Source organism: Heterodontus francisci, chromosome 6 (assembly GCF_036365525.1).
Source record: "Heterodontus francisci isolate sHetFra1 chromosome 6, sHetFra1.hap1, whole genome shotgun sequence".
Lineage (NCBI taxonomy): Eukaryota > Metazoa > Chordata > Chondrichthyes > Heterodontiformes > Heterodontidae > Heterodontus > Heterodontus francisci.
The window spans coordinates 82,271,227-82,297,779 of record NC_090376.1 but is presented as its reverse complement, the minus strand read 5'-3'; the positions used below and the strand labels follow the sequence as shown (position 1 = coordinate 82,297,779).

At 43.7% G+C, this 26,553-nt stretch overlaps 1 protein-coding gene and 1 long non-coding RNA gene across 3 annotated transcripts in view; one reads left to right on the top strand and one right to left on the bottom strand.

Moving 5' to 3' along the window:
• Positions 1–11,013, bottom strand: part of LOC137371414 (uncharacterized) — a 41,189-nt gene extending 30,176 nt beyond the window's left edge. The window contains exons 1-2 of one of the 2 annotated variants that reach the window (XR_010975218.1): positions 10,864–11,013; positions 9,916–10,005 (exon numbers count right to left, since the gene is read on the bottom strand). This is a non-coding gene — a long non-coding RNA (uncharacterized lncRNA). The remainder of the gene's footprint in view (positions 1–9,915; positions 10,006–10,863) is intronic. The other variant, XR_010975217.1, reaches the window with a different exon arrangement.
• The window catches only part of ctsc (cathepsin C), a 29,298-nt gene continuing 13,754 nt past the window's right edge, over positions 11,010–26,553 (top strand). The window contains exons 1-4 of the mRNA XM_068033975.1: positions 11,010–11,277; positions 12,006–12,151; positions 14,024–14,181; positions 23,902–24,057. Of these exons, the coding sequence (XP_067890076.1) occupies positions 11,115–11,277; positions 12,006–12,151; positions 14,024–14,181; positions 23,902–24,057 (623 nt within the window). The 5' untranslated portion in view covers positions 11,010–11,114. The remainder of the gene's footprint in view (positions 11,278–12,005; positions 12,152–14,023; positions 14,182–23,901; positions 24,058–26,553) is intronic.

Genomic DNA, 26,553 nt, shown 5'->3' with positions numbered 1-26,553 from the left:
CCTGTTTGTGAGCTGCCACGTAATTTGCTTCCCTCACTGTTTCTACTAATTGTTGTACCCATTTTTCTGATATAATACTGCTCACCTCGCGTTCAGACAAGTCCAAACCTACCAATCCCTCCATTCCTCTCATGTCCCTTCCCGTCATGAGTTTATAGGGAGTATAACCTGTTGATGAAGCTACGGCATTCCTGATTACCATCAACACATAGGACAAAACAATTTGCCAGGTCGCCTTGTGCTGCTGTACCATTTTAGCTCTCATGTTTTTCAATGTCCGATTCATCCTTTCCACAATTCCACTAGACTGTGGTCGATAGGGTATGTGGAATTCCTGTTTAACCCCAAAGAGGGTCATTACATTTTGCATTACTTGGGCTGTAAAATGTGTTCCCTGATCGGATTCTATGCTTCGGGGTAAACCCCATCGAGTGAACACCCTTTCTAACAGAATTTTTGCAGTGATTTTGGCTGTATTTGTTCTGGTTGGGAAAGCTTCCACCCATTTGGTAAACGTATCTGCTATTACTAGAATGTACTTAAACCCTCCTGGAGTGGGCGGTAAGGGTCCTACATAGTCTATCTGTAAATTAGTCCAAGGCCCTTCCACTGGTCTAGTATGTCGGAGGGCCCCTTTCTTGACATTCCTATCGGGGTTGTGTTGTGCACAGATCAAACAATTCTTGACGGAGTGTTCCACGTCACCTTTCATTCCAGGCCACCAGCACACCTCCTTTATCCTTTCCAGGGTACTCTCTGTCCCTTTATGTCCCCATAAGTCATGGTACCAGTGGATTATTTGGTTTCTTCCCCCCTCTGGCACTACGAATTTTCCTTCACATAAAACCACTCTGTCCTGAATATATATCCCCTTGTACTCTTTGTATGTGTCTGACTATACTCTTTCGATCAGTTTTTTCAATTCTCCATCTTTCTTCTGCTCCTCTGTTAAATCCATTACTTCCACCTGTTTTCCTTTCTGTTCCCCAATGTCCTCAATCGGTGGCTGCCATTCCTGCCCACTAACAGCACCTTGTTTGGCTAGCTCATCCGCTTTCCTGTTCCCTTCCGGAGTAAGTTTTGAATGAGCTTTTACCTTCGTGATCCCATATCCTTTTCCCTGTGCTCCTACAAAGATGTATCTTAATAATGGAGCCGATGGAAGGGGCTTCCCATCCGCTGAGACAAAACCCCTCGCCTCACATAAGGGCAAATGTTCCGTGAGGCTATTACAGACATACATACTATCAGAAAATATAACTGATCCAGGCAGGAAGTATTCTGGGTGGCCAACCACATATGCGACGGTTGCTAATTCTGCCGCCAGCGCACTCATGGTTTTAGGCAATTTTAAGGCTGCGCTAAACTTTTCCTGACCGTGTTCGTCTTCTACATATATCCCGCACCCAGTCCTCCTCTCGCCATCTTGTACTGATGAGGAACCATCCACAAAAATTTTTAAGTGGGGTTCTTCTTTTTCCTTTGCATCTTTGCTTTCTGTCCCCATGGCTTTCTGCAATCATCTCCTACCCCCTCATTTTTGTTTTGATACAAATGGTCCCTTGGGATCATTTGCTATCATGACTTGACACTCATGTTTTTCTCCTTGATACACTAGGTTGTCTGCCAACATAGTGGTAGTTTTTACTCCTTTCACGCTTATGTTTCTTCCCTGCAACAATAGTGTCCACCAAGCAATTCGGTTCTGACTTACTGACCCGTCTTTGATCCTACCGTCTAATAGTAAATGTACAGGGGCATGTTCTGTCAGTATTGGAAGTGGGTTCAGTCCCCTATGTAAGTAAAATACTATACTGCCCAAAAAACTGCTAACAAATGCTTCTCGCACGTCGTATACCGCTGCTCTACCGGTGAAAGCATACGCGAGGCATACGCTACTGGTCTCAATTTCCCGTGTGTCTCCTGTAACAGAACTGCCGAGAGGGTGGTGTCTGTGGTAGCTACCTCCAATGAAAACGGCTCAGTTGGATTTGGGGTTTTTAGAGCAGGCGCAGCAGCTGGTGCCTGCTTTAAATCTGAAATGGCCTGTGTGTGTTCGGTTTTACACTCCCACGCGACATTCTTTTTCAATAGTTCCATTAATGGGGCTGCTTTTGTAGCGAATCCATCAATGTGGTCCCTGCAATATCCCACCAAACCCAGGAAAGATCTCAACCCTTTTACATCCCGCGGGACAGGGAGTCTGCCAACTGCTACTACCCTTCGTTGGTCAATTTCTCATTTCCTGGTGTCAAGATCATTCCCACGTAAGTAACCTTCTGTTTCATAACCTGCACTTTTTTAGGGTTTACTTTTAGTCCCAATTCGTGTAACAATTGTAGTAATTCACTTAGTAACTGATAATGCTCCTGTTCCGTTTCAGTTTGTCGCAGTAAGTCGTCTACATACTGCACAAGACATTCAGGCTTTGAGAACCTTTTTAACCCTTCCCTTAAACGTTGGTGAAATATAGACAGGGAATTATGAAATCCCTGTGGCAGTGCGGTCCATGTATATTGTTGTCCTTGGAAGGTAAACGCAAATTTATATTGGCATTCTTTCTCAGTGGAATAGACCAAAAACCGTAACTTGTATCTAAAACCGTGAAGCATTGTACATCCTCATTTTGTTTAACTACCGTCTCTGGGCTAGTTGCTACGGTAGGAGCCGTTAACGGGGTTACCTTATTTAATTCTCGGTAGTCTATCGTTAGTCGCCAGCTACTGTCCGGTTTCCTCACCGGTTAAATAGGCGAGTTGTTAGTGGAGGCTACCGGTTTTAATATCCCTTGTAGCAACAAACTCTGTATCACCTTTCCTACCTCCTCTTCTGCCTGTTTTGGAAAACCATACTGCTTCTGTGGTTTGGGGTCTGCGCCCTGTATACACACACTCCCGGTCATTTTCCCACAATCATGTTTATGTCGAGCAAATACTACTGAATTCCGTGTGATAATTTGTTGTACTTCACTATCGCTGCTCATTTCTTCTGGTCTTGTCCACAGTTCCCCGAACGTGCATATCCTATCCTGGTATTCCCCCACCGGGACGGATGTGTGATCTATACAACCTATGCCCAAGGGCATTTGCCAAATCGCGCAATTAACAGGGTCAAAACAGAGTCCCGCTTTAGCCATGTAATCACACCCTAATATATGTTCTTGTTCTCTGAGTAACTCAATGAGAACCACTGAGCGCTCTATTGCTACATCCCCCACACTGACTTCCAACAGTACGCTCACATATCCCACTTGTGAATGTCCTGTAAATCCACTTAAAACAAGTTTACTTTGAATTTTCCAATCTACTTGACTAACATTGGTGGTGTTGACGGTCGTTTGGGTCCCAAAGGAACGTGAAGGGGCGGCCTCCAACCCTACCATTCACTCAGGGTCTCCCTGTGTTATCCCACCGCGTGTCACACACCCATAACGGAGAGGCCTGCGACCGTCATTGTGGTTCAGGGTGCAACCCCGAAGACGGTGCTATCTCTAGTATATCACATTGAGGATTTGACCTATTCAGTCCTTCCACGGGTAGGCTTTGGCATTTGTTCTGGCCTCCTCCCAGACCTGCATTTTCTCGTCTCAGTTTTGGACATTCTTTTTTGAAATGTCCCTCCTGGCCACAATTATAGCAGTGGGTCGGCCCGCCCGGAATTCCCCATGTTCCTAGAACTGATCCTCTCCCAATGCCTCTACCCCTTCCTCCTGTCTGAAAGGCTGGGTGGGGTGCCCCTTGTGCAGTTCCCCTCCCTTCATTTCTCCAGGTTATTGTCTGATCTTTTACAGGCATTGCCTTTCCCCCAGGGGTCTTGGAGAATTTTATTCTTTCCTTCTCCCATGCTCTAACCATCCTCTTGAGTACCCAAGCCTCTGTGTGCGTGTCATCAAAGGGATCAAATTGATCTAGTGCCCTTCTTGACTCCTCAGTGCCGTGCGACACCAGTGTTCTCAGCCATCGGTTTCTAATCTGTGGCGTTGGATTGGCTCTAATTAGGTTTGCGCCATATACCCTTGAAACACCGCCCAGATGCGAGCTGCAAACGCGACAGGGTGTTCACCTTTTCTTTGATAGCATTTCGTTAGCGCCTCCAGTGGGTCCCCTCTATTAGCACCCATGACATTTAATACTTGCTCTTTTAAATCCTCATTTGAGCCTCTACTGAGTTTTTGTTCCTCCGGTAGGGCAGAGTGTATGTGTGGGTGTAGGCACATTATAATTAATTTTCTTTCTTCAGCATCATCTAAGCCGTGTATTCCTTTCTGTTGACTGACCGCTTGGAACAGCTTCCTAGGATCATCCCCGGGTGCGCACGTCCCAATATCTTTCACAATATCCCTCAATTGCTGTACCCCCATTGGAGTGGAAAATGTCATACGCGGGCCAGCTGCCACCTGGCCATCTGCCCCTATCGCTGCCCTGGTAGTCACAAGGGAGGCCATGGGGGCCAATGACTACTTTGGCTGTGGCTCATATGCTGGCGGAGGGTCTCCGTCATCATGGCCGTATCTAACCGCTTCATCTGCAAACTCATTCCAATCTATGTCCCCTTCACTTCCTCACTTCCTTCGGGTGCAAAAGCACAGATTATACCTCTCTGCGTGGCTAACTGCTCTTGCAGTCTCGCTATGTATTTTTGACACTTTGTGTGATCACCTGAATTACTTCTCTTTTCCTGAGCTGCTCTCTGAATCACATTCATGGCAGTTTTTAAATCACTACATTGCTGCTTCCATCCTTCCACCTCAGCTTTAGCTGCTTGGGCTTCTCCCTCGCGCCTACTTTTTTCCATAACTAGTTTCTCACACTGTAACTGATATTGGTTCACATGCATCAAATCCGCACTTCTCTGTCCCTGCAAATCAGTTACTTTTTCACTAAGGCGGGCTGCCTCCTCACGGAGTTTTTTATTCTCTTCCTTTAGTCTGTTCTGCTCATTTTTAGCCTGCTGTTGGCATTCTATCCATTCCTCAAGTAAACAGCCGATAGCTACTGACTTCTGTATCTTTTTAAATTTCCTAGCTGACATCTTTGCTTGTGCAGTCTTCAAAAAGGCTTCCCCTGCGGGTTTTCCCTTATCGCTAGTGTGACCGGCATACTCTCCGTATTGCGGCCACTTTGCTATTACGTATTTTTAGAGGAATCCCTTCCAATCAAAACAATCCGAGTCTGCAAGGTTTGGAGATTTCCTTTGTTTTGTCATCTTATGTTAGTAGCTGCAAATTAACCCCTACGTTCTTGTTTTCTCTGTACTTTGCCAATTCGGTTCAGCTCGAGTCTCCCGCTGATTCAATGGAGAGATTTATCCTTGAGCCCACCCAGGGACGCCAATTATGTAAACCGTGATGCGGAGTCAACTCCCCCTTGTCCCCTTTATTCCCTGCACCCACTAGATCCTGGCCATCACGTGGGACTGAAGTCCTCTTAATTCAGGCTCAGGCTGGGTGTTTGGGATATTGGATTTCAAGAGAGCCACCCTCCAGCTTAATCCACAGCTACAGTTAATGGCTTAGTACAAAGAGGAGGAACTCAGTCCTTTCTTTAACTATCAATTTACTTTACTCACGTTGTTGTACAATGTAAGAATAAGGCTTATACTCTTAGTTAGACAAAAGCATACAACTCCAACTGAGTCATACAGTTAGTAACAAAACTAGCTAGAATTCATAAGCACACCCACAAGGTTCCTCTGACCTTTCCCTGACCTAGTCACAGAATACAAAGGATATTACCCGAAAAAGGGAGAGTTCACGCTGGCCAGTCGTTCCGTTCTCTCTCTCTCTTCTATGTCGTCGCCGCGTCACTTATGCAGGGTCTTCCGCTTCCACGACCGTTGATCTCCGGAGTTTTCGCTGGCTCTATGCCCAAAAAGCTCTATTCTTATCCTCCCTCTTATCTCTCCAAATCTGAGCTGTCTCTTTCCGGTTGGCTTAATCCTGCTCACCTCGTTCACATCTTCTCTTAATTGGCCCAGGCCCAAAGACACTGTGTCCAAATAAGGCCCTTTTCCTGTGATCGATCCTTTGTCTTGTCTCATAAAGTAATTAGTTCAAACTGGTTTTTACCAGCACAGGTCAGTGTCCGAGCTCCAGGTTACTGCAGGTCAAGCAATCCCAGCGGTTTGTAACTGATTCTGTATTTCATACTGCCCCTGGCCAACGAGGGAGTTGCCCTGGAAGTCCTCAACATCGACTCTAGATTCCATGAAATCTCATGGCATCAGGTCATGGGCAAGGCAACCTCCTACTGATAACCATCTACCGCCCTCCCTCAGCTGATGAATCAGTACTCCTCCAAGTTGAACACCACTTGGAAAAAGCACTGAGGGTGGCAAAGGTGCAGAATGTACTCTGGGTGGGGGACGTCAATGTCCATCACCAAGAGTTGCTCAGTAGCACCACTACTGACTGAGCTCGCCAAGTCCTAACAGACATAGCTGCTAGACTGGGTCTGCAGCAGATGGTGAGGAAATCAACAAGAGGCAAAAAATACTTGACCTCATCCTCACCAGTCTGCCTGACGCAGGTGCATCTGTCCACGATAGTGTTGGTAGGAGTGACCACCGCACAGTCCTTGTGGAGGCGAAGTCCCATTCAGGATACCCTCTATTGTGTTGTGTGGCACTACCACTGTGCTAAGTGGGATTTTGAACAGATCTACCAACATAAAACTGGGCATCCATGAGGCACTGTGGGTCATAAGCAGCAGCAGAATTGTACTCAACTACAATCTGTAACCTCATGGCCTGGCATATCCCCCAATCTACCATTACCATTAAGCCGGGGGACCAACCCTCGTTCAATGAAGAGTGCAAGAGGGCATGCCAGGAGTACCAGGCATACCTCAAACTGAGGTATCAGCCTGGTGAAGCCACATCCCAGGATTACTTGTGTGCCAAACAGCAGAAGCAGCATGCAATAGACAGAGCTAAGCGATCCCACAGCCAACGATCAGATCTAAGCTCTGCAGTCTTGCCACATCCAGTCGTGAATGGTGATGGACAATTAAACAACTAACTGGAGGAGGTGGCTCCACAAATAGCCCCATCCTCAATGATGGGGGAACCAAGCACATCAGTGCAAAAGATCAGACTGAAGCATTTGCAACAATCTTCAGCCAGGAGTGCCAAGTGGATGATCCATCGTAGCCTCCTCCTGAAGACCCCAGCATCACAGATGCCAATCTTCAGCCAATTTGATTCAGTCAACGTGATATTAAGAAATGACTGAAGACACTGGGTACTGCAAAGGCTATGGGCCCTGACAACATTCCACCAATTGTACTGAAGACTTGTGCTCCAGAACTTGCTGCAGCCCGAGCCAAGCTGTTCCAGTACAGTTACAACACTGGCATCTACCCAGCAATGTGGAAAATTGCCCAGGTATGTCCTGTATACAAAAAGGACAAATCCAACCCGGCCAATTACCGCCCCATCAGTCTACTCTTGATCGTCAGTTAAGTGATGGAAGATGTCATCGACAGTGCTGTCAAGTGGCACTTGCTTAGCCATAACCTGCTCAGTGACGCTCGGTTTGGGTTCCACCAGGGCCACTCAGCTCCTGACCTCATTACAGCCTTGGTTCAAACATGGACAAAAGAGCTGAACCCAAGAACTGAGGTGAGAGTGACTGCCCTTGACATCAAGGCAGCATTTGACCGAGTATAGCATTAAGGAGCACTTGCAAAACTGGCGTCAATAGGAATCAGGGGAAAACTCTCTGCTGGTTGGAGTCATTCCTAACGCAAAGGAAGATGGTTGCAGGTCAATCATCTTAGTTCCAGAACATTGCAGGAGTTCCTCAGGGTAGTGTCCGAGGCCCAACCACCTTCAGATGTTTCATCAATGACCTTCCTTCAATCATAAGGTCAGAAGTGGAGATGTTCGCTGATGATTGCACAATGTTCAGCACAATTCACAACTCCTCAGATACTGAAGCAGTCCGTGTAGAAATGCAGCAAGACCTGGACAATATCCAGGCTTGGGCTGATAAGTGGCAAGTAATATTCGCACCACACAAGTGCCAGGAAATGACTATCTCCAACAAGAGAGAATCTAACCATCTCCCCTTGACATTCAATGGCATTACAATCACTTAATCCCCCACTATCAACATCCTGGGGAGTGACCATTGACCAGAAACTGAGCTGGAGCAGCCATATAAATACCGTGGCTACAAGAGCAGGTCAGAGGCTAGGAACCCTGCAGCGAGTAACTCACTTCCTGAATCCCCAAAGCCTGTCTACCTTCTACAAGGCACATGTCAGGAGTGTGATGGAATACTCTCCACTTGACTGGGGATGGATGCCGCTCCAACAACACTCAAGAAGCCTGACACCATCCAGGACAAAGCAGCCCGCTTGATTGGCACCCCACCCACAAACATTCACTCCATACACCACCAACGCACAGTGGCAGCAGTGTGTATCATCTACAAGATGTACTGCAGCAACTCACCAAGGCTCCTTCAACAGCACCTTCCAAACCCATGACCTCTACCACTTAGAAGGACAAGGGTAGCAGATGCATGGGAACGCCACCACCTGCAAGTTCCCCTCCAAGCCGCACACCATCCTGACTTGGAACTATATTGCCACCCCTTCACTGTCGCTGGGTCAAAATCCTGGAACTCCCTTCCTAACAGCACTATGTGTATATCTACCCCATATGGACTGCAGCGGTTCAAGAAGGCAGCTCACCACCACCTTCTCGAGGGCAATTAGGGATGGGCAATAATTGCTGTCTTGGTCAGCGACGCCCACATCCCATGAATGAATAAAAAAATAACAGCTTTAGTATACTAATGATGGCAGCACTGTTTCCCCCCTCCCCCCCCCCCCATGGGGGTGAGGGCATACAGCCATGCTCGTTCCCCACTGGTTAGGTGCTGCTGCCTCTGGTTATGTGCCACCTTGTCCTGAAAAAGTGTGGAAGTCTGCTAGTGAGTGTGGTACAATGTGTCTGGGTGATGTGGCTGTCATGACTGAATAGCTAGCAATGTGTGAAAGCTGTGAGATTTGGATGTGAGGCTTGCAGCAGTGCCACATGTGTGAAGGTGAATGTTATGAGTGGGGTATGTGGTGACACTGAGCAATGTCTGAAGCTAGTGCTGCATTTGGTGGAATATGGCATTTGAAGATGAATTTGCTGACCTTGACCATGCATATGAAGTCATTGAACATGTTCTAGCATCGCACAAACTTGGGTCCCCTGCTGAGTTATGTCACCATGCGTTTAGTGCTGACTGCATGCAGCTATTGTGCAAATTAGCAGGCAGCACAAAGTTTGTGTGCTGTCAGCATTGAAAGTAATGGGCGTGGGTTGATTATGCACAGGGGCGGCACAGTGGCGCAGTGGTTAGCACCGCAGCCTCACAGCTCCAGCGACCCGGGTTCAATTCTGGGTACTGCCTGTGTGGAGTTTGCAAGTTCTCCCTGTGTCTGTGTGGGTTTCCTCCAGGTGTTCCGGTTTCCTCCCACATGCCAAAGACTTGCAGGTTGATAGGTAAATTGGCCATTCTAAATTGCCCCTAGTATAGGTAGGTGGTAGGGAAATATGGGGACAGGTGGGGATGTGGTAGGAATATGGAATTAGTGTAGGATTAGTATAAATGGGTGGTTGATGGTCGGCACAGACTCGGTGGGCCGAAGGGCCTGTTTCAGTGCTGTATCACTAATCTAAACATTGTGATACCCATTTTTGGGCCCTGTCCAATTTCACAGCCAGGTTGTACTGCTGCAATTATATGGGGCTTTGGTGAGACCATATCTGCAGTAGTGTGATAAAAGCAAAATACTGCAGATGCTAGCAATCTGAAATATAAACAGAAAGTGCTGGACATACTCAGTAGATCAGGCAGCATCTGTGGAGAGAGAAGCAGTTGCCATTTCCTTACCTAAGAAATGATATACTTGCCTTAAAGCCAGTGCAGTGAAGGTTCATAAGATTATTCCTGGGATGAGGGGGCTGTCCTAGGAAAGCTTGAATAGATTAGTTCTGTGTTCTCTGAAATTTAGAGGAATGAGAGGTGATATTATTGAAATGTACAAAATTCTTAAAAGGGCTTGATGCAGAGAGGCTGTTTCCCTGGCTAGAGATTCTAGGATTAGTGGTCACAGTCTCAGGATAAGGGGATTAACTATTTTGGACTGAGATGAGGAGAATATACTTAAGAGAATTGTGAATCTTTGGAATTCTCTACCCAAGAGGGCAATGGCTGCTCATTCAATGTGTATTAAGACTGAGATCAAAAGATTTTTGGACACTAAGGGAAAGGGATATGAAGATAGAGCAAGAAAATGGAGTTGACCTTGAAGATCAGCCATGGCCTACTCCTACTCTTAATTGCTTGCGTTCTCTTATGTATAAACTTGATTCACCAAGTGAGGTTTTGCCATTCTGACTATGAATCATCATAGAACGAAGATATCAACTCCTGACCAACATAATCACATGTCGCTGACCACAACTTCGTGTCAGCAAGCACACTCAACTTAATGCAGGGCGGCTAAACTTTCCAATCAGCACAAATAATTATCGTTCCCTCGGTTCTGTTTATGCCTACACAGAAACCAAATGTGAATTAAACTGTATAAAGTACGGACCACTCAAAAAGCAGTCATATAGCCACCTGCTCAGGTCTGACTTTCACACTATAACAATTCAGTTGCGGTAAACAGTTCAGCTTTGGATTGGTCGGGTGCAAGTGTTCATACTCGTCACACGTAACTTTAAAGTTAGAATACTTCCCTTTTCAGATGTTTTATTTTGGAGCAAAATCATTTTCCACTCTTACTTTGAAGTAGATTGTATTATAAGAGTATAGTCACTGTCGAGCTTCAGAAAGAAAATAGAAAGACAAACCATAAAAATATTCTTGGGTTGGAGCAGCACAGCGCTTTCCGGCACTATATACATTCACCAACCATTCCTTTATCACAGCTAAGGCGGAAATCAGACAAGGAACTGTTCTCAGCAACCTCGCATCACGTGACCGACCACATGTCTTTTTGGGGTGATCATATGACCCAGCGTCTCTGATACTCCCAGTGAAGGCTGGCTGGCTTTTTCTCATATCTCTTGGTCGGCTCGGTCTCTGTGCCTTCGCTTCGCCAATGGCACAGTGTTTGTGTGTGCTGTCCCTGCTCTGTGTCCTCGGGCTGGGCACGGTAGTGGCTGACACTCCGGCTAATTGCACTTACCAGGATTTGGTGGGGACCTGGGTGTTCCAGGTTGGGCGAGAAGGACAAGACAAATATGTTGACTGCACCAAGATGGGTAAGTCAAGGAGCCATATCTCTGCACACTTGGTAAATGAGTGCTTTCACAGTCATAGTCTACCGAGGCTTTTACCTTCAGTGAAGTAAGCAGTTTTCTTAACGAATAAAATTCATGAATAGGCAGTCAGTTCGTGGTTGATATTTGCACCAAGGATCTTTTTAGGAGAGCGGTAAACAGGCTTGAGTTTAAAGCGACAAGAAGCTACAAAAGTTATTAAACTTTAGGGGTTTTTTTTGCGGAACACACGGATGCCGTTTTTAACAAGAAGTCTTGAATGTTTTAAAATCTGCAGGTTTTAATCGCTCTACAAGGTAGGATACTCTTCTGAAATCTTGCACAAAGCGAAGACGTAAGAAAATGAGACAAGGTTTCTCCTTTCTCTTATGAAATACGTTGGCGATGTGCCATTGCCTGCTTTGTACTACATTTAGAATCGAGTTTCATTCCCTCGAGCTGTTAGGACGGGTTACGAAACTGAATCCAGGGGAAGAAGTTAGAATGGAAATACTTATTGATTCATCTTACACAGTTGGCCTATAAAGTTGAATTTATAAAGTTCGATCCGCGCTGTGTGTCAGCAGTTCCTGACTCAGCAATTCTGACAGTGCCTCTGCTAAATTTTTTTTTGTTATATACTTGCAAAAAAAAAGCCTCTTTTTTTTGTAAAAGTGACGCTTCATGTGTTCGTATTTTGTGTGTAACCCGTGACCTTTTCTTTTCTGAAGGCCCTCCTATCAAAAGTGTGACTGTACATCTCCGGGAGCTTGATGTTGCTGAAAATGATTTTGGGCAAGTTGGTTTCTTCACCTTGATTTACAACCAAGGTTTTGAAGTAGTCATTGGTGATTACAAATGGTTTGCTTTTTTTAAGGTGGGTCTCGATGTTTATCCATAAATACAGCTTAAATGTTGGTATCAATATTCAATGTTAGCACCCTTACCTCTGTTAGGAGGTCACAGCTTCAAGTTTTGAGCACGTAATCTAGGTTGACGCTTAACGGAGTACTGCAACTTTTGAGATGCTGTCTTTTGGGTGAATTGTTAAAATTATGCACTGACCGCTCCTTCAGGTGGATGTAAAGGGCCCCATAGCTGCATCTGAAGAACAGGAGTTCTCCTGGTGTCTTGACCAGTGTTTTTCAGTCAATGCAATTAAAACAGATTATCTGATTTATGTATCTCACTACTGTTTGGGAGCCTTGCTGTGTATATATTGGGGTATTTTCAGAGCATTGGCTGGTGATGGAGAGCCCCATCAACCATCACCACATGTTGGAAATTTATAGGTGCACTCCTGTAATTTTATTGATGTGCACTACCAGCAAGTGAAGTTTCTTGTCATTAGCACATACTTGGAAAATGGGCCCTTTGAAGATTCTGTAGAATTATTTGTGACAAAACAGAGTTTTCTTTTTCTCCTGGTCAACATTTCTTCCTAAATCGATACTTTTAGTAGCAGATAAGCCTGTCATTCATCACATCCCTCTTTGTGATGCTGATACATAATAACTGGCACATTGACTTTTGTTTAACAGTTCAGAAGTCACTTGTGTATGCAAATATATACAAAGGCAATTTGGAGTCCATAGCCATGAGACAGACTCAACGAGCCATATCATGATTGTAAAGAGAGCTCAGAGGAAATAATGAAACTCTCATGTTGAAGTCTTGGGGCCCCCTGTGGTGGGATGAAATTGACTTTTGAGTATGGTGTTGGTTGCAGTGTTCATGAACATATGTCCAAGTTCAAAGTCAGCTGTGGAGAGTGTACATTTTGTGCTGCTCGAGTGTCAGCTCAGGTATTGGCTAAGGCTATTTAGCAGAACTTCATTTTGATCCAGTGGAGGTAAATAGCAGCCTTGGGTGTTTATACATTGGACAGCAGAGGAGTGAGGAGCAGCAAGAGTGAAACATGAGTAGTGAAGGTCAGAGAGCCGGAGAGGCTTAAGAGTAAATCCATGCAGTCAGTGCAAGTGAGTGAGCTAATTTGAGGAACAACTGTAGGATGGTGAGGAGCACAAGGAGTTGGTCCAACTAGTGATCGATAATGGAGCAGAGCAGAACTGAGAGCCGTCAGAAAAAAGTAGATAGCAGGATGGGAACCTTTAGGAATGTTTGAGCTAGCCTCGGAGAGTGAAATAAAATCTCAGTAGAGGAGCAGAAAATGAGCTCAGAGGAGCAGGCTAGGTAGTGGAATAGAGGAACTCCAGCAGAGAATACAGTCTCCATAGAAATCAGTGGTGAAAGTAGAGATTGCAATACAGCTAAGGGGATAGTGAAGAAATGAAATTTGGTCCAGGAGCGTGCAAATGCCTTCCCAGGACCTGACATAGCAGAGTAGTGCTGACACTCCAGCACTGTACTGAAGTACACTTGGAAACCCAGCATGGTCAGGAAATCAGAAAAGGGTTACAATAAATTTGGAGATTGAGTGGCAGCTAAGGCATATGTTGTAGTCCATGCAGAACAGAGCAGTCATGGAGTCATTTTAGAGACAGCTAGTGGCTGTGTGGGGGAAATGGAAGAAATTACATTTCTCTGACTATTGAATGTAATCTTCCATGACTTATTAATGTCTCAGATCAAAGAAGTGTAAAGTTTTGGTACTTTAAAATTTGTATGCAATGTTACCAGTAGTTAATTGATTAAAATATTCTGAATATTGGCAGTCCAGTTGCATTGAATCATTGAAGTGCTAAATATGAATAAATGTTCATTATATTTTCTTGGTATCCATTAACAGTACAAGAAACAAGGTTCAAATGTAACCAGTTATTGCCATGAAACTCTTCCTGGGTCAGTGCATGATACATTTGGTGAAAACTGGGCTTGCTTTGTTGGAAAGAAGAGCTCTCAGAATATTCGAACTAATGTTGTTCACTCAGATAAAGATCTGTTACGGTAAGCATTGTATGGCTCATAAAATTATCTTTAATGTATACTGCTCACTTGGAGAGTACACGTTTTGTTCTTGCACCAGTCCTGAAAACAGTGAATACAAATTTTTATAACTATCTTCATGCAGCTGCCTGTTTGCGAACTGCAAGGCAGTATATGGTGGCTCGTGTATGTGCTTCAAAAGGATAATGTCTTTAAACCCTTTTCGATGAAGCATTTTTGGCTTTGTGGACAAATCCATCAGCCAAAGTATTTTTTTTCAACAAAGACAGGAGGCACTTAATGTCTTTCACCGTACAAGGAGTGAGGATGGTGTACGTTTCTCTACTCCATTTTCAGCTCTTGAAGTCATACAAGGCTTTTTAGAATAGTAGCCAAATATTCGAGTGAACATTTTTGTGGTTGACAAAATTAAATATTTTAACTTCAAGACTTTTATAACTGGCTGTGGGTGTTTGGTTTCCTTCATAACTAAAAGGATGTTAAGTAGAAATACACTAAGTGTTTATAATAGCAAGGTATCCTATTTACCAGATGCAGTTCCGAAGAAGGGTCGCTGACCCGAAACGTTAACTCTGCTTCTCTTTCCACAGATGCTGCCAGACCTGCTGAGTGATTCCAGCATTTCTTGTTTTTGTACCAGATGTTATATTGGGCCAGAATTTGCTGTCAAAATAACAGCAAGGCTATTGGCACTTGCTGTGAGTAAACGGTATAATAACTTCAGGAGCAGGCGCACAGTTAAACAGGAATGTGAAAAAAGTTGCTATTTATGTTGTGCTGCACAGCGGTTGGTCCTTAGCCTCTTTTTTTTTTAAGAACTTGCTGTATTTGCCCATGAAATTTGCTGCCAAGTTTATTTTTGGTCATTTTTTTTTTCTTTTCATGGGATTTGGGCGTTGCTGGCTAGGCTTGTATTTATTGACCATCCATAATTCCCCTCCAAGGTGGTGGTGAGCTGCTGCCTTGAACTGCTGCAGTCCATGTGAGGTAGGTACACCCACAGTGCTGTTAGGGAGTTCCAGGATTTTGACCCAGCAACAGTGAAGGAACGATGACATAGTTCCAAGTCAGGATGGTGTGTGGCTTGGAGGGGAACCTGTAGATGGTGGTGTTCCCTTGTGTCTGCTGCCCTTATCCTTCTAGGTGGTAGAGGTTGTGGGTATGGAAGGTGCTGTCGAAGGAGCCTTGGGGAGGTTCTGCAGTGCACCTTGTCTATGGGACACACTGCTGCCAGTGTGCATCGGTGGTGGAGTATGGAGTGAATGGTACCCCATCCACAAACAATCAAGCAGGCTGCTTTGTCCTGGATGGTGTTGAGCTTCTTGAGTGTTGTTGGAGCTGCACCCATCCAGGCAAGTGGAGAATATTCCATCACACTCCTGACTTGTGCCTTGTAGATGGTGGACAGGCTTTGGGAAGTCAAGAGGTGAGTCACTTGCCACAGGATTCCTAGCCTCTGACCTGCTCTTGTAGCCACGGTATTTATAAGGTGACTTCAGTTCATTTTCTGGTCAATGGTAACCCTCAGGATGTGATAGTGGGGGATTCAATGATAATACCATTGAATGTCAAGGGGAGATGGTTAGATTTTCGTTTGTTGAAGATGGTCATTGCCCAGCACTTGTGTGGCGCAAATGTTATTTGCCACTTAACAGTTCAAGCCTGGATATTGTCCAAGTCTTGCTGCATCTGGACACTGGCTGCTTCAGTATCTGGGGAGTCACGAATGGTGCTGAACATCGTGCAATCATCAGCGAACATCCCCACTTCTGACGTTATGAGTGAAGGAAGGTCATTGATGAAGCAGCTGAACGTGGTTGGGCCTAGGACACTACCCTGAAGAACTCCTGCAGTGATGTCCCGGAGCTGAGATGATTGATCTCCAACAATCACAACCATCTTCCTTTGTGCTAGGTATGTCTCCAAGCGGAGATTCTTCCCTGATTTCCATTGACTCCAGTTTTGCTAGGGCTCCTTAATGCCATACTTGTTCAAATGCTGCCTTGATGTCAAGGGCAGTCACTCGCACCTCACCTCCTGAGTTCAGCTCTTTTGTCCATGTTTGAACCAAGGCTGTAATGAGGTCGGGAGCGGAGTGGTGCTGGCAGAACCCAAACTAAACTTCACTGAGCAGGATATGGCTAAGCAAGTGCCACTTGATAACACTGTCGACAACACCTTCCATCGCTTTGGTGATCGAGAGTAGAGTGATGGGGTGGTAATTGGGCAAGTTAGACTTGTCCTGCTTTTAGTGTACAGGACATACCTGGGCAATTATCCACATTGCCAGTGTTGTAGCTGTACTGGAACAGCTTGGCTCGGAGTGTCACATGTTCTGGAGCACAGATCTTCAGTACTATTGCTGGAATGTTGTCAGGGCCCATAACCTTTGCAGTATCCAGTCCCTTCAGTCATTTCTTGATATCGTATGGACTGAATCGAATCGGCTGAAGACTGGCATCTGTGATGCTGAGGACTTCAGGAGGAGACTGAGATGGATCATCCGCTCGGCACTTCTGGCTGAAGATTGTTGCAAATGCTTCAGCCTTATCTTTTGCATTGATGTGCTGGGCTCCCCCATCATTGAGGATGGGGATATTTGTGGAGCCACCTCCTCCAGTTAGTTGTTTAATTGTTCACCACCATTCACGACTGGATGTGGCAGGACTGCAGAGCTTAGATCTGATCCATTGGTTGTGGGATCGCTTAGCTGTATCTATCGCTGCTGATGCTGTTTGGCATGTAAGTAGTCCTGGGTTGTAACTTCACCAGGTTGACACCTCATTTTGAGATATGCCTGGTGCTGCTCCTGGCATGCCCTTCTGCATTCTTCTTTGAACCAGGGTGATACCCTGGCTTGATGGTAGTGGTAGAGTGGGGGATAAACTGGGCTATGATATAGATTGTGGATGAGTACAATTCTGCTGATGGCCTACAGCGCCTCATGGATGCCCAGTTTTGCATTGTTAGATCTGTTCGAAGTCTATCTCATTTTGCATGGTGGTCATGCCACACAACACGGATGGTATCCTCAATTTGAAAGTGGGACTTTGTCTCCACAAGGATTGTGTGGTGATCACTTCTACCAATACTGTCATGGACAGATGCATCTGTGGCAGGCAGATTGGTGAGGATAAGGTCATGTATGTTCTTTCCTCTTGTTGGTTCCCTCACCGGCTGCCGCAGTCCCAGTTTAGCAGCTATGTCCTTTTCGGGCTAGGTTAGTAGTGGTGCTACCGAGCTAGTCTTGGTGATGGTGATTGAAGTTCCCCACCCAGAGGACATTCTGTGCCCTTGTCGCCCTCAGTGCTTCCTCCCCAAGTGGTGTTCAACATGGAGTACTGATTACCAGCTACTGCCCTCCCTCAGCTGATGAATCAGTAGCTTTCCTTGCCCATGTTTGACCTGATGCCATGATGCATCCTGGGGTCCGTAGTTGATGTTGAGGACTCCCAGGACAACTCTCTCTCCCGACTGTATACAGCTGTGCCACCACCACTGCTGGGTCTGTCCTGCCGATAGGATAGGACATACTCAGGGTTGGGGGTGGTGGTATCTGGGACATTGCCTGTAAGGTATGATTTGGCAAGTATGACTGTCAGGCTGTTGCTTGACTAGTCTGTGGGGCAGCTCTCCAACTTTGGCACAAGCCCCCAAATGTTAGCAAGGAAGGCTTTGCAGGGTCGACAGAGCTGGGTTTGCTGCTCTCGTTTCCAGTGCCTAGATCAATGCTGGATGGTCCATCCGGTTTCATTCCGTATTGACTTTGTAGCGACTTGATACAACTAAGTGGTTTGCTAGGGCACTTAAGGGTCAACCAACATTGGTGTGGACCTGGAGTCACATGTAGGCCAGATCAAGTAAGGACAGCAGATTCCTTTCCCTAAGGACATTAGTGAACCAGATGGGTTTTTACAACAATTGACAATAGTCTCGTGGCCATGGTTTCATAAATGCAACATTTTTGTTATGCTTTTCATTCTCTTAATTCAGTCTTTCTACTGTGCTTTTTCTGTACCTGATTTGATATTTAATTCACTCGCTTTTTAATTCATCCTCCTAATTTTCTGAAATTCCTGTGATTATTCCTGAATCCTTAAATCTTGCTTGAGATGCCCTGTTCACTCAGGTCCCGGGTTTCCTGTTTCCCTCGCTGTGCTGTTATCCGCTCACGCTTCCATCAATTTTGTAGGCCATGTTTTAAGCTGAAGGGTGCAGGGGCAAGTCTGATGGCAGATACCATTCGATGCCCTGCTGCAGCAAATTCTACCCATTGTGTGGATTTAAGATCTCTGTACCTTTTACAAAGCACAAAAGCTACTTAAGGAGTTGAAACCAGTTATAACATGGTGCTAAGATCTAACTGAGTTCATGAAATCAAATGGTAAGCTCTTTTCATTCTGTTCTAATCTGCCATCTGATCCCTTTTCAGCAAAGAAATACACAAAAGTCTGTGGCAATGTTCTGTTTTGTTGTATGGAATCATGCAGCTTGTAGGCATTGCAAGTAAAGACCTAGCCTTGGTCCTATGGCACCCTTACATACAGACTGTTACCCTATATGTAACAGTAACCACTACTGTGTGATTCAGTTTTTTTTTTTTTTTTGAAGTACTGAATTGGTTCACTTGGGTAAGTAAGTCAGTTCTAATCTTGACCAGGCACCAGCAGATAGTTTCATGTGTCTAAACACATTTGAGCAGCTCTTGAAGTGCTTTTATTTTGGATTTCCACTTACAATCTACATCTTTATCAATTGATAAAGAAGCAACTGGAGATAGAATTTGTAATGAATTGTCTGGCTGTGCAATAATAACTTGCATTGAGTTAATCCCCCTTCATGGAGAAAGATGCGAACAGGCACTTCAAAAGATTGAGCTAAAAAAAAGTCAGGGTGACCAAAAGTGAGGTTGATCAGGGCATTTTGAGGAGGACCATAAAGTGAGTGGGGAGGGTGGAAAGGAAAAAGGGATTGTGGAAAAAATTCGAATTAGACTTGATTGCAAATGGGGAGGTGGGTGGGAAGAGACGATATAGGAAAGGCTGTAGTCATGAAAGAAAAACTCGGAGGATGTACTGGAAGGTGTGCGATTGAAGATTGAGGCCATGGGGAGATTTATAAACTCAAATTAACTTTGGCTCCTGGTCTTCCCCCCCCCCCCCCCCCCAAAAACCTAATGTAGGTAGGTCAGCGAAGAAATGTTTAATATAATTGCAGTACTCAACTGTGGAAAAAATTCAATCCTTCAGTAGTGAAAATAGTTGTAATGGTAGTGGTGGCATGATAGAGAGATGGCTGAAGGAAAGAAAACAGATTTATTTTTTCCCCTATGTACTGCATATATAGATGCATGCTACAGCCAGTGTATTTCATATTTAATGGTAATGCATGAGATATGTAAGGCCAGTAATGCTAGATTAGTTACCTCATCAGCAAGATATTATTGTGAATTTTGCTGTCTCCTTGTGGGCTTGAGTTGAAATCTAATTTCAAAGCAACTTAAAAGTAGTCGCAGAATCTTTCTTGTGAAAAGTAGGAGGATGTTACTTGGGGTGGTATGGGGGGGAAGGAAGGAATGTAAAATGTTTTTGCACAATGGTTTTTTTTTCCCTGTGTATAATGTTTCCCCATTATACAAAAAGCTTTGAATTGTCTTTGAAACGTACAGAATTGAGCATCTGAAATTTTTGAACTCCATTAATCCCACTGCAACTCAATTTTCTTTATTTTAAAGATTAGAGTTTAATTATTTGTAGCTACCATAGAGTGTACAGTGTCACACACACAAGAAGTGCGACGATGCAACAATCATGAACAAAATCTGAAGTTATTAAAAACTTGAGTTTGTCTTTCCAAAAAAATCTTTCTTTTAAAAAGTGAACAGTACTCCAAAATGGGTGCTGAAGAGAAAGGCTTTGCCTTTGCATTCAAACTGTCTGACAGGGACAAAGGAAAAATCTTCAAAGCTAAGAGGTGTCAATTACACCCATCCTAAAAAAAATTCCACAATTGAATGTTATCTTCTGAAACAAAGAAGGTGAAGTAACTGCGTCCTGGGCCACTGTGCGATCACCATGGGTAAGAGACCAGAGTGTCTCCTACCAGAAGGTGAGAAGTAACACAGCTTGTTCTGGAAAAAATAGCAGCCTAGACAGAGAATCCGGAAAGAGAGGGGAGAAAGGCAACATCCAGCAGCTCATTTCCAACAAATGAGAAGGCACGTGCCCTGCTTAAGAACCCTACATCTATACTAGACAGCAGTGAACTAGAAGTGATCCACTGTTTCCAACTGAACTTTCAACCAAGAGAGAAATGTACAATCCTCTCAGGCCTGTGACCCATGAGAACTCCATTTTTGAAGAGAATTCAACAAGTTTGTGACCTCCCCACTTACACACACACACAAAGGGGGTGTGTGTGTGTGTGTGTTTTTTTTTACCGGTCCTGCCGTCCGGAGGGCAGGTCAACACTGGGAACCACCCACATTGCACCACATGGCTGTAACACAGTCAATTGGAGGGAGGACACTGACTATTGCTTTTCCTCAATCCTCTCCCAACTTGCTGTTTGTATCCTTGCAAACTCCAAACAATTACTTGCGATGCATGCCTTTGTCATCTTAACGATGGGAGGGTGAAAATTGTTACTATTCTGAAATATATTTTTCATAGCATCTCTCTGCCAAAAAAGGAAAATAATGCCATCATATATTATAGTTATACTACATTGAGAACTACTTCCAACCAAATTTCTGATGTACAGAAATGCTATCTTTAGGACTTCCTTGCTTTCTTCTATCCCAGTTCTTCACAATGAGTTGTACGTATCCTTCCTTTCCCCATTCTTGTCTGCAGCATGTTCAGTGGCAAATCCGTAATGATAAAACAGCGCTCTCCTCCAGCCTTGGCAAATCTTTGCTTCACCCAGTCTTTAAATAAGTACAAATTGTATGTCTGCTCATAAACTAATCAGTGTTGCTAACATACCACATTTCTCTCTTGGGTAGGCTGGAGCGGAGATCGTGAAAACTGGCTTTATCCCACCACTGTGTAGCTTCCTGCGGTATTTGGAAGTTAAAGGGAGTCATCTGAGTTCAAAGGGAATAATGGTGAAAGCATATCTTTTTACAAAAGCAGCCCCAAAGAGTCATTGTCATTTACAGCACAGGAGGCGGCCACTTGGTCCATCGAGTCCATGCCAGCACTCCACAGAACTCTGCAGTCAACCCCACTCGGTCCCCATAACCGTGCAAGTCTGTTTCTCTCGGGTGGCCATCCAACTTCTTGAAGTCATTGTCTCCGCTTCCACTGCCCATCTGGGCAGCAAGTTCCAGATCGTTACCACCCACTGTATTTTGTTTTTTTAAAAGTGCTTCCTCATATTCCCGTTGCATCTTTTTGCCCAAAACTTTCAATCTCTGTCCCCTAGTCCTTGTGCCATTAGTTAATGGGAACAGATTTTCCTTGTCTAACTTATCTAAGCCTTTCATAATCTTTCACAGTTTTATTAAATCTCCCTTCAATCTCCTTTTGTTCTAACGAGAACAAACCCAGTTGTTCCAACCTAACCTTGTAACTAAAATCCTCCATCCCTGAACCATTCTGGTTAAAGCTCCTCTGCACCCTCTTGAGGGCCCTCGCATCCTTCCTGATGTGTGGTGACCAGAACTTGATGCAATACTCCATTTGGGGCCTAATGAGAGCTTTGTAAAGTATCAGCATAAATTCCCTCCTTTTGTACGCAATGCCTCTGTTTACAAAGCCCAAGATCCCATATACTTTACTATCCACTCTCAATATATTCTGCCACCTTCAGCGATTGATGCACAAGCAACCCAAAGTCCCTCTGTGCCTGCACACTCTCTTTAGGACTGTGCCATTAAGTATATATTGCCTCTCCCTATTCCTTCTACCAAAATGTATCACTTCCCACTTGTTAGTATTAAATTCCATCTGCCAACTCTGCTAGCTTATGTCCTACTGCAGGCAATTTATAGCATCCTCACTGTTTGCACCTCCAAACTTGGTGTCATCAAATTGAGATCTAAGTGATCCAATACAGTAATGCAAATGGGATATGAGAAGTTAAGGGGGCAAATGAGCAAAGCAGAGGAGAGAAGGTCAGTAAAGGCAAGAAGGCTGAGATGTTTGCTGCACATTGTTTGTGAAGGGGAAAACCAGGCTTAACACAGAGACGAGGCAAGGGCTAATTGAGTTTTCTTTAAAGTTAGTTGTAGCTTTGGAGAAGCTAAGTCCGCCTACAACAGCAGAGCAAGGCAAAAGGGTTTGAGGATGTATAGCTGGTATTTGCCTTGTTAATGAGTCCCTGCAGGTCTGAAATGGCCAGGCTAATGCCAGACCTTTGGAATGAATGATCAGAACTAAGGACTAGAAAGGTACCATGAAAAAGGGGCAAATGAATTATGTGTCATACATTAAATTGGTGAAATGGGGGACAGAGATAACAAAGGACCTCCAGGTGAGACAATTCATAGGGTAGAAGGTAACCAGTTCTGTAAGATAATCTCCTACATCCTTATAAGATGGATAAGGGGATGGAATTTGTAAACCTAGAATATTTAATAAGCGAGCACATAGCAAGAGGATATAACATCAAACTAATGTTATCTAAGACCAGTCAGGGAATTTTTCTTTTTTAACTAAGAGAGTAATCAATACATGGAATAAACATCCAGGAAGGATAGGGGAGGTAATTATCCCTAAATCTTTTAAGAAGCAATTTATTGTTATCAAAACTGGGTTCTGGCAATTTATTGGTGGTAAATGGCATTTGATTCTAAAACAGCAAGCTTGACATACCATTGGTACAAAAAGGGCTACTCAGACTGCAGCTGCTAACTTGTGCTGAGCAGATGCAAATATTCTTATAATGAATCATGGGTATTAATTTAAAAGTTCACCTTTTGTAAAGTAAAATGCTTATGCATGATCTTCAGTACAGTCACTTTTTTTGTGTCTGCAAATTTAGGGGAAAAGGTGAGTAGGAGAGAGCCTGATGCAGGAATTGTTCCCCTTTTAAACTTCATGGAAAGCTATATAGTAGTAATTGACTCTTAAGTCCTCATTTAATCTGATCAATAATGATGAATCTAGTTGTAGTTGAAAATGCATTTTTAAAATGTCAGGTGTAAATTTTATTGAAATTTTAACATTTCATCTAGTGTATAATTTAAGTTTCTCTTCGTAATTCTCAAAAACCCACTCAATTAGCTTTTTAAAATCAATTCTGAATTTGCTATTAAATGGATAAAGCCCAAGATGGAACTATGAATAGAATTTAGTTGGTAGGAAAATTATATAGAGAGGATTCCAACATTGAGTGGAGAGGGTATAACCAAAGTCCCCCAAAAATTGGACAGAGTCTCTGCCTTGTGTCTCACAAAATACACACCAAGAATTAGTATATTTCACTAAAGCCGTTAACTGAGGTTAGGGGTACCACAGTGGAGTTTTGTATATTGGGAGGGGTAATATTGAGCTGCATTTTAGAGAAATAATTGCTGTCCATATTTGTAAGCCGTACTTCATTAAACATTTTCACGTGGTGATCTTGGCTAGGATTGTTTTCTCTTTACCTTTCCCAATGTAGAGAAGTTTTGTACTGAAATGCTTGTTCAGATGCAATTTGATTAATCTGTGCTTGCAACATGGGAATTTTGTTAATGGCTCCTTCTGTTTCTTCCACCCCTTCAACCTCTAGCCTGTCGCAGACACCCTATATGTCTAATTTGGATTTTGTGAAAGCAATAAATACAGTCCAGAAATCTTGGACAGCAAAGTTTTATGAAGAGTATGAAGATTTCACCATTCAAGAATTGATCAACCGAGCAGGTGGTCATAGCTCAAAGATTCCTAGGTAGGTTTTGTGATGTTGTAAAACAATAGAACTGTTTATCAAAAAAACTCCAACTATTTCTGCAACAGATATATAAAAATTGGTGACTGCTTGTGCAATTTTTCAGGTTGTTTAGTCTTGAATGTACTGTTAATGCTTCTGGAACTGGGAAAACTGAACTTACTTAAATATTCCAGTGATTAGAACTTTTGTGCTGTAAAAATGGGCAAAGTATCCTTCAAGGGGGCATAGGCACAGTTGTGGATAGTGGAACTGACACTGTTTGGAGATACAAGATGACAAAAAGGCTAAAGGTAAAGATGATTGGCAACATTTTAATCTCTATTGAATAATGAGTAGAGTTGAAAGTAAAGTGATCTCATTCAAAATTACAATATAATTTTTAAATAAAAGTTTCAAGTCCAGACGTTGCACTTAAATGTTTTTTTAAAAAAAAAAGTCAGCTTTGTATTTTCCTTTTTCCAGCAATGCCCCACCAAACTTATCTTGACATTTCTCTTAAGTGCACATACAGAGGGAAGTATGGGACCAGAAGAGATGATGTAGTCCATAATATCTGCACCATCTGCCTCCAGGATCGTCCACTCTGTACATTCTCTGCTATCTGGATATTTACAACTAAATTCTGCACCTTCCCTAGTTTAAGCTTGAGCCCGATGTCTGTCTCCTTCTAGAATTTGTGGCAATCTTATGTAGAGCTGAATTTATCTGATCCTTTAAACTTCTTAAATAACCCCTTGCCTGAGCTTTTTACTCAACTGTAATTGATGGAGGTAATGGACAGGCTGAAGATGTGGAAGCTACTAATTGAATATGTTCTGGCAGGCATCATTAGGGAATTAGTTGAAATGTGGATGTGGCTACAGATTGGAGGAAAGGGAATGTGATGCCAACCTATAAAAAGGAGTAAAGAGTGTCCATTTTTGCTAAACACTTGATGTACTGTTGAATGAAGTTTGTCTGGTGGCTTGCCTTTTTTGAACTTCCTCAACCCATCTGTAACTGCCTTATTGAAATTTCTATTTCTTTTGTTGCTGTTCCTCCCCCTTTCACCTCCTCTCAGGGAATTGAGCTTCTGTGGCGCCATGAACACAAAGGAAGAATGCATTTACTGTATTTGCTAGTCCTTGGTCACGTGGTATGTCACCATTTCGGACTTTTCAATGGCTCCACCATTTCCTTTTTCATCTTGTTGTAAATATATTTATAGCCATGCTTGCCATTTCTTCTAGAATGTCCTAACCTCACTTTTTTTTTTTTCCTCCTCTTACCATTTTCTTGACATCCTTTATCTTGTTTTCATATATCTTTGGTTAACTAGCCTTACAGTTCAGGAACAATCTGTACTCCCTCCTTTTACTTTCATTGCGGCTCTCAAAGGTCTTTTCTTTAGTTACACTTCCTTAATGGTTTCTATCTGTTCTGTGTAGTACTATTCAACATTTTTTTTTCTATTTTTACAATGCCAATCTGAATTTAATGGATTTATAAAGCACTTTTATGTAGAAAAATAAGCTTAAGGGGGAGGAGTGGACAAGGCAAGGAGATTGTGTCTCAGGATAGGGATGCAAGCAGAGAATGTGACCAAAAGCTTGGTCAGAGGCATTTTTAATGTGCCTTTTAAAGAAGAGTGGCTTCAGGAGGGGTTTTTCCGAGCATGTGGTACAGGTGGCTGAAAGCACATTGATCAATGATGGGGAAAACATGGGAGGGAATGCATAGAGGTCAAAGTGAGGAAGAGGATTTTGGGTGGGCTTGGGATTGTATTGTTGGAGATTAGTGGTGGGATAGAGCAAGGCCATGAGTGAGGCAAAGCTGTAGAGTTGCAAATGCAAGGATGTGAAATTAAAATTTGAGTTGTTGAAGCCTGGAGCCAATGGGGTGATGGGTGAAACAGGACTCTGCTTCCTGTATCCTATCCTGAGCAGAGTTTTGAATGAGTGGAAATTTAGAGGTGGAGGGTGGGAGACCAGCCAGAAGAACATTGGGATAGTTGATTCAGCTGGTCATAAAAGCATGGAAGAAGGTATCTGAGGCAGATAGGAAGGGGTACGTGATGTTATGAAGGTGGAAGTAAGTGCTGTTTGTGATTTTAAAAAAAATATGGAATTGGCAACTCCATTGTTTTGAATAGGATGCCAAGGTTCCAAGCAGTATTGGTCAATGTGAAATTCTAGCAATGGAGGTGAATGGAGTTTGTGCTAAGAGTATATACTTGGTTTGGGGCTGAAGATGATGGCTATGGTCTTCCCAATGCTTAGCTAAACTCCTTTGCTCATCCAAGATTGACTGTCTTGAGCAATCTTGCATCATAGGCAGTTGAAGAGTCAAGATGTGGTGGTAAGGTAGGGCTGGGAGTCATTGATGTACATATGGAAGCTGATGCCATATGTGTCTCTAATGCCATCAGGATTTACTTCTGATGTGACTTGACTGGGAGTAGGAAGAGAAGCCATTGGTAGAGATGTTCTAACTCTGGTCAAATAAGCAAAAGGG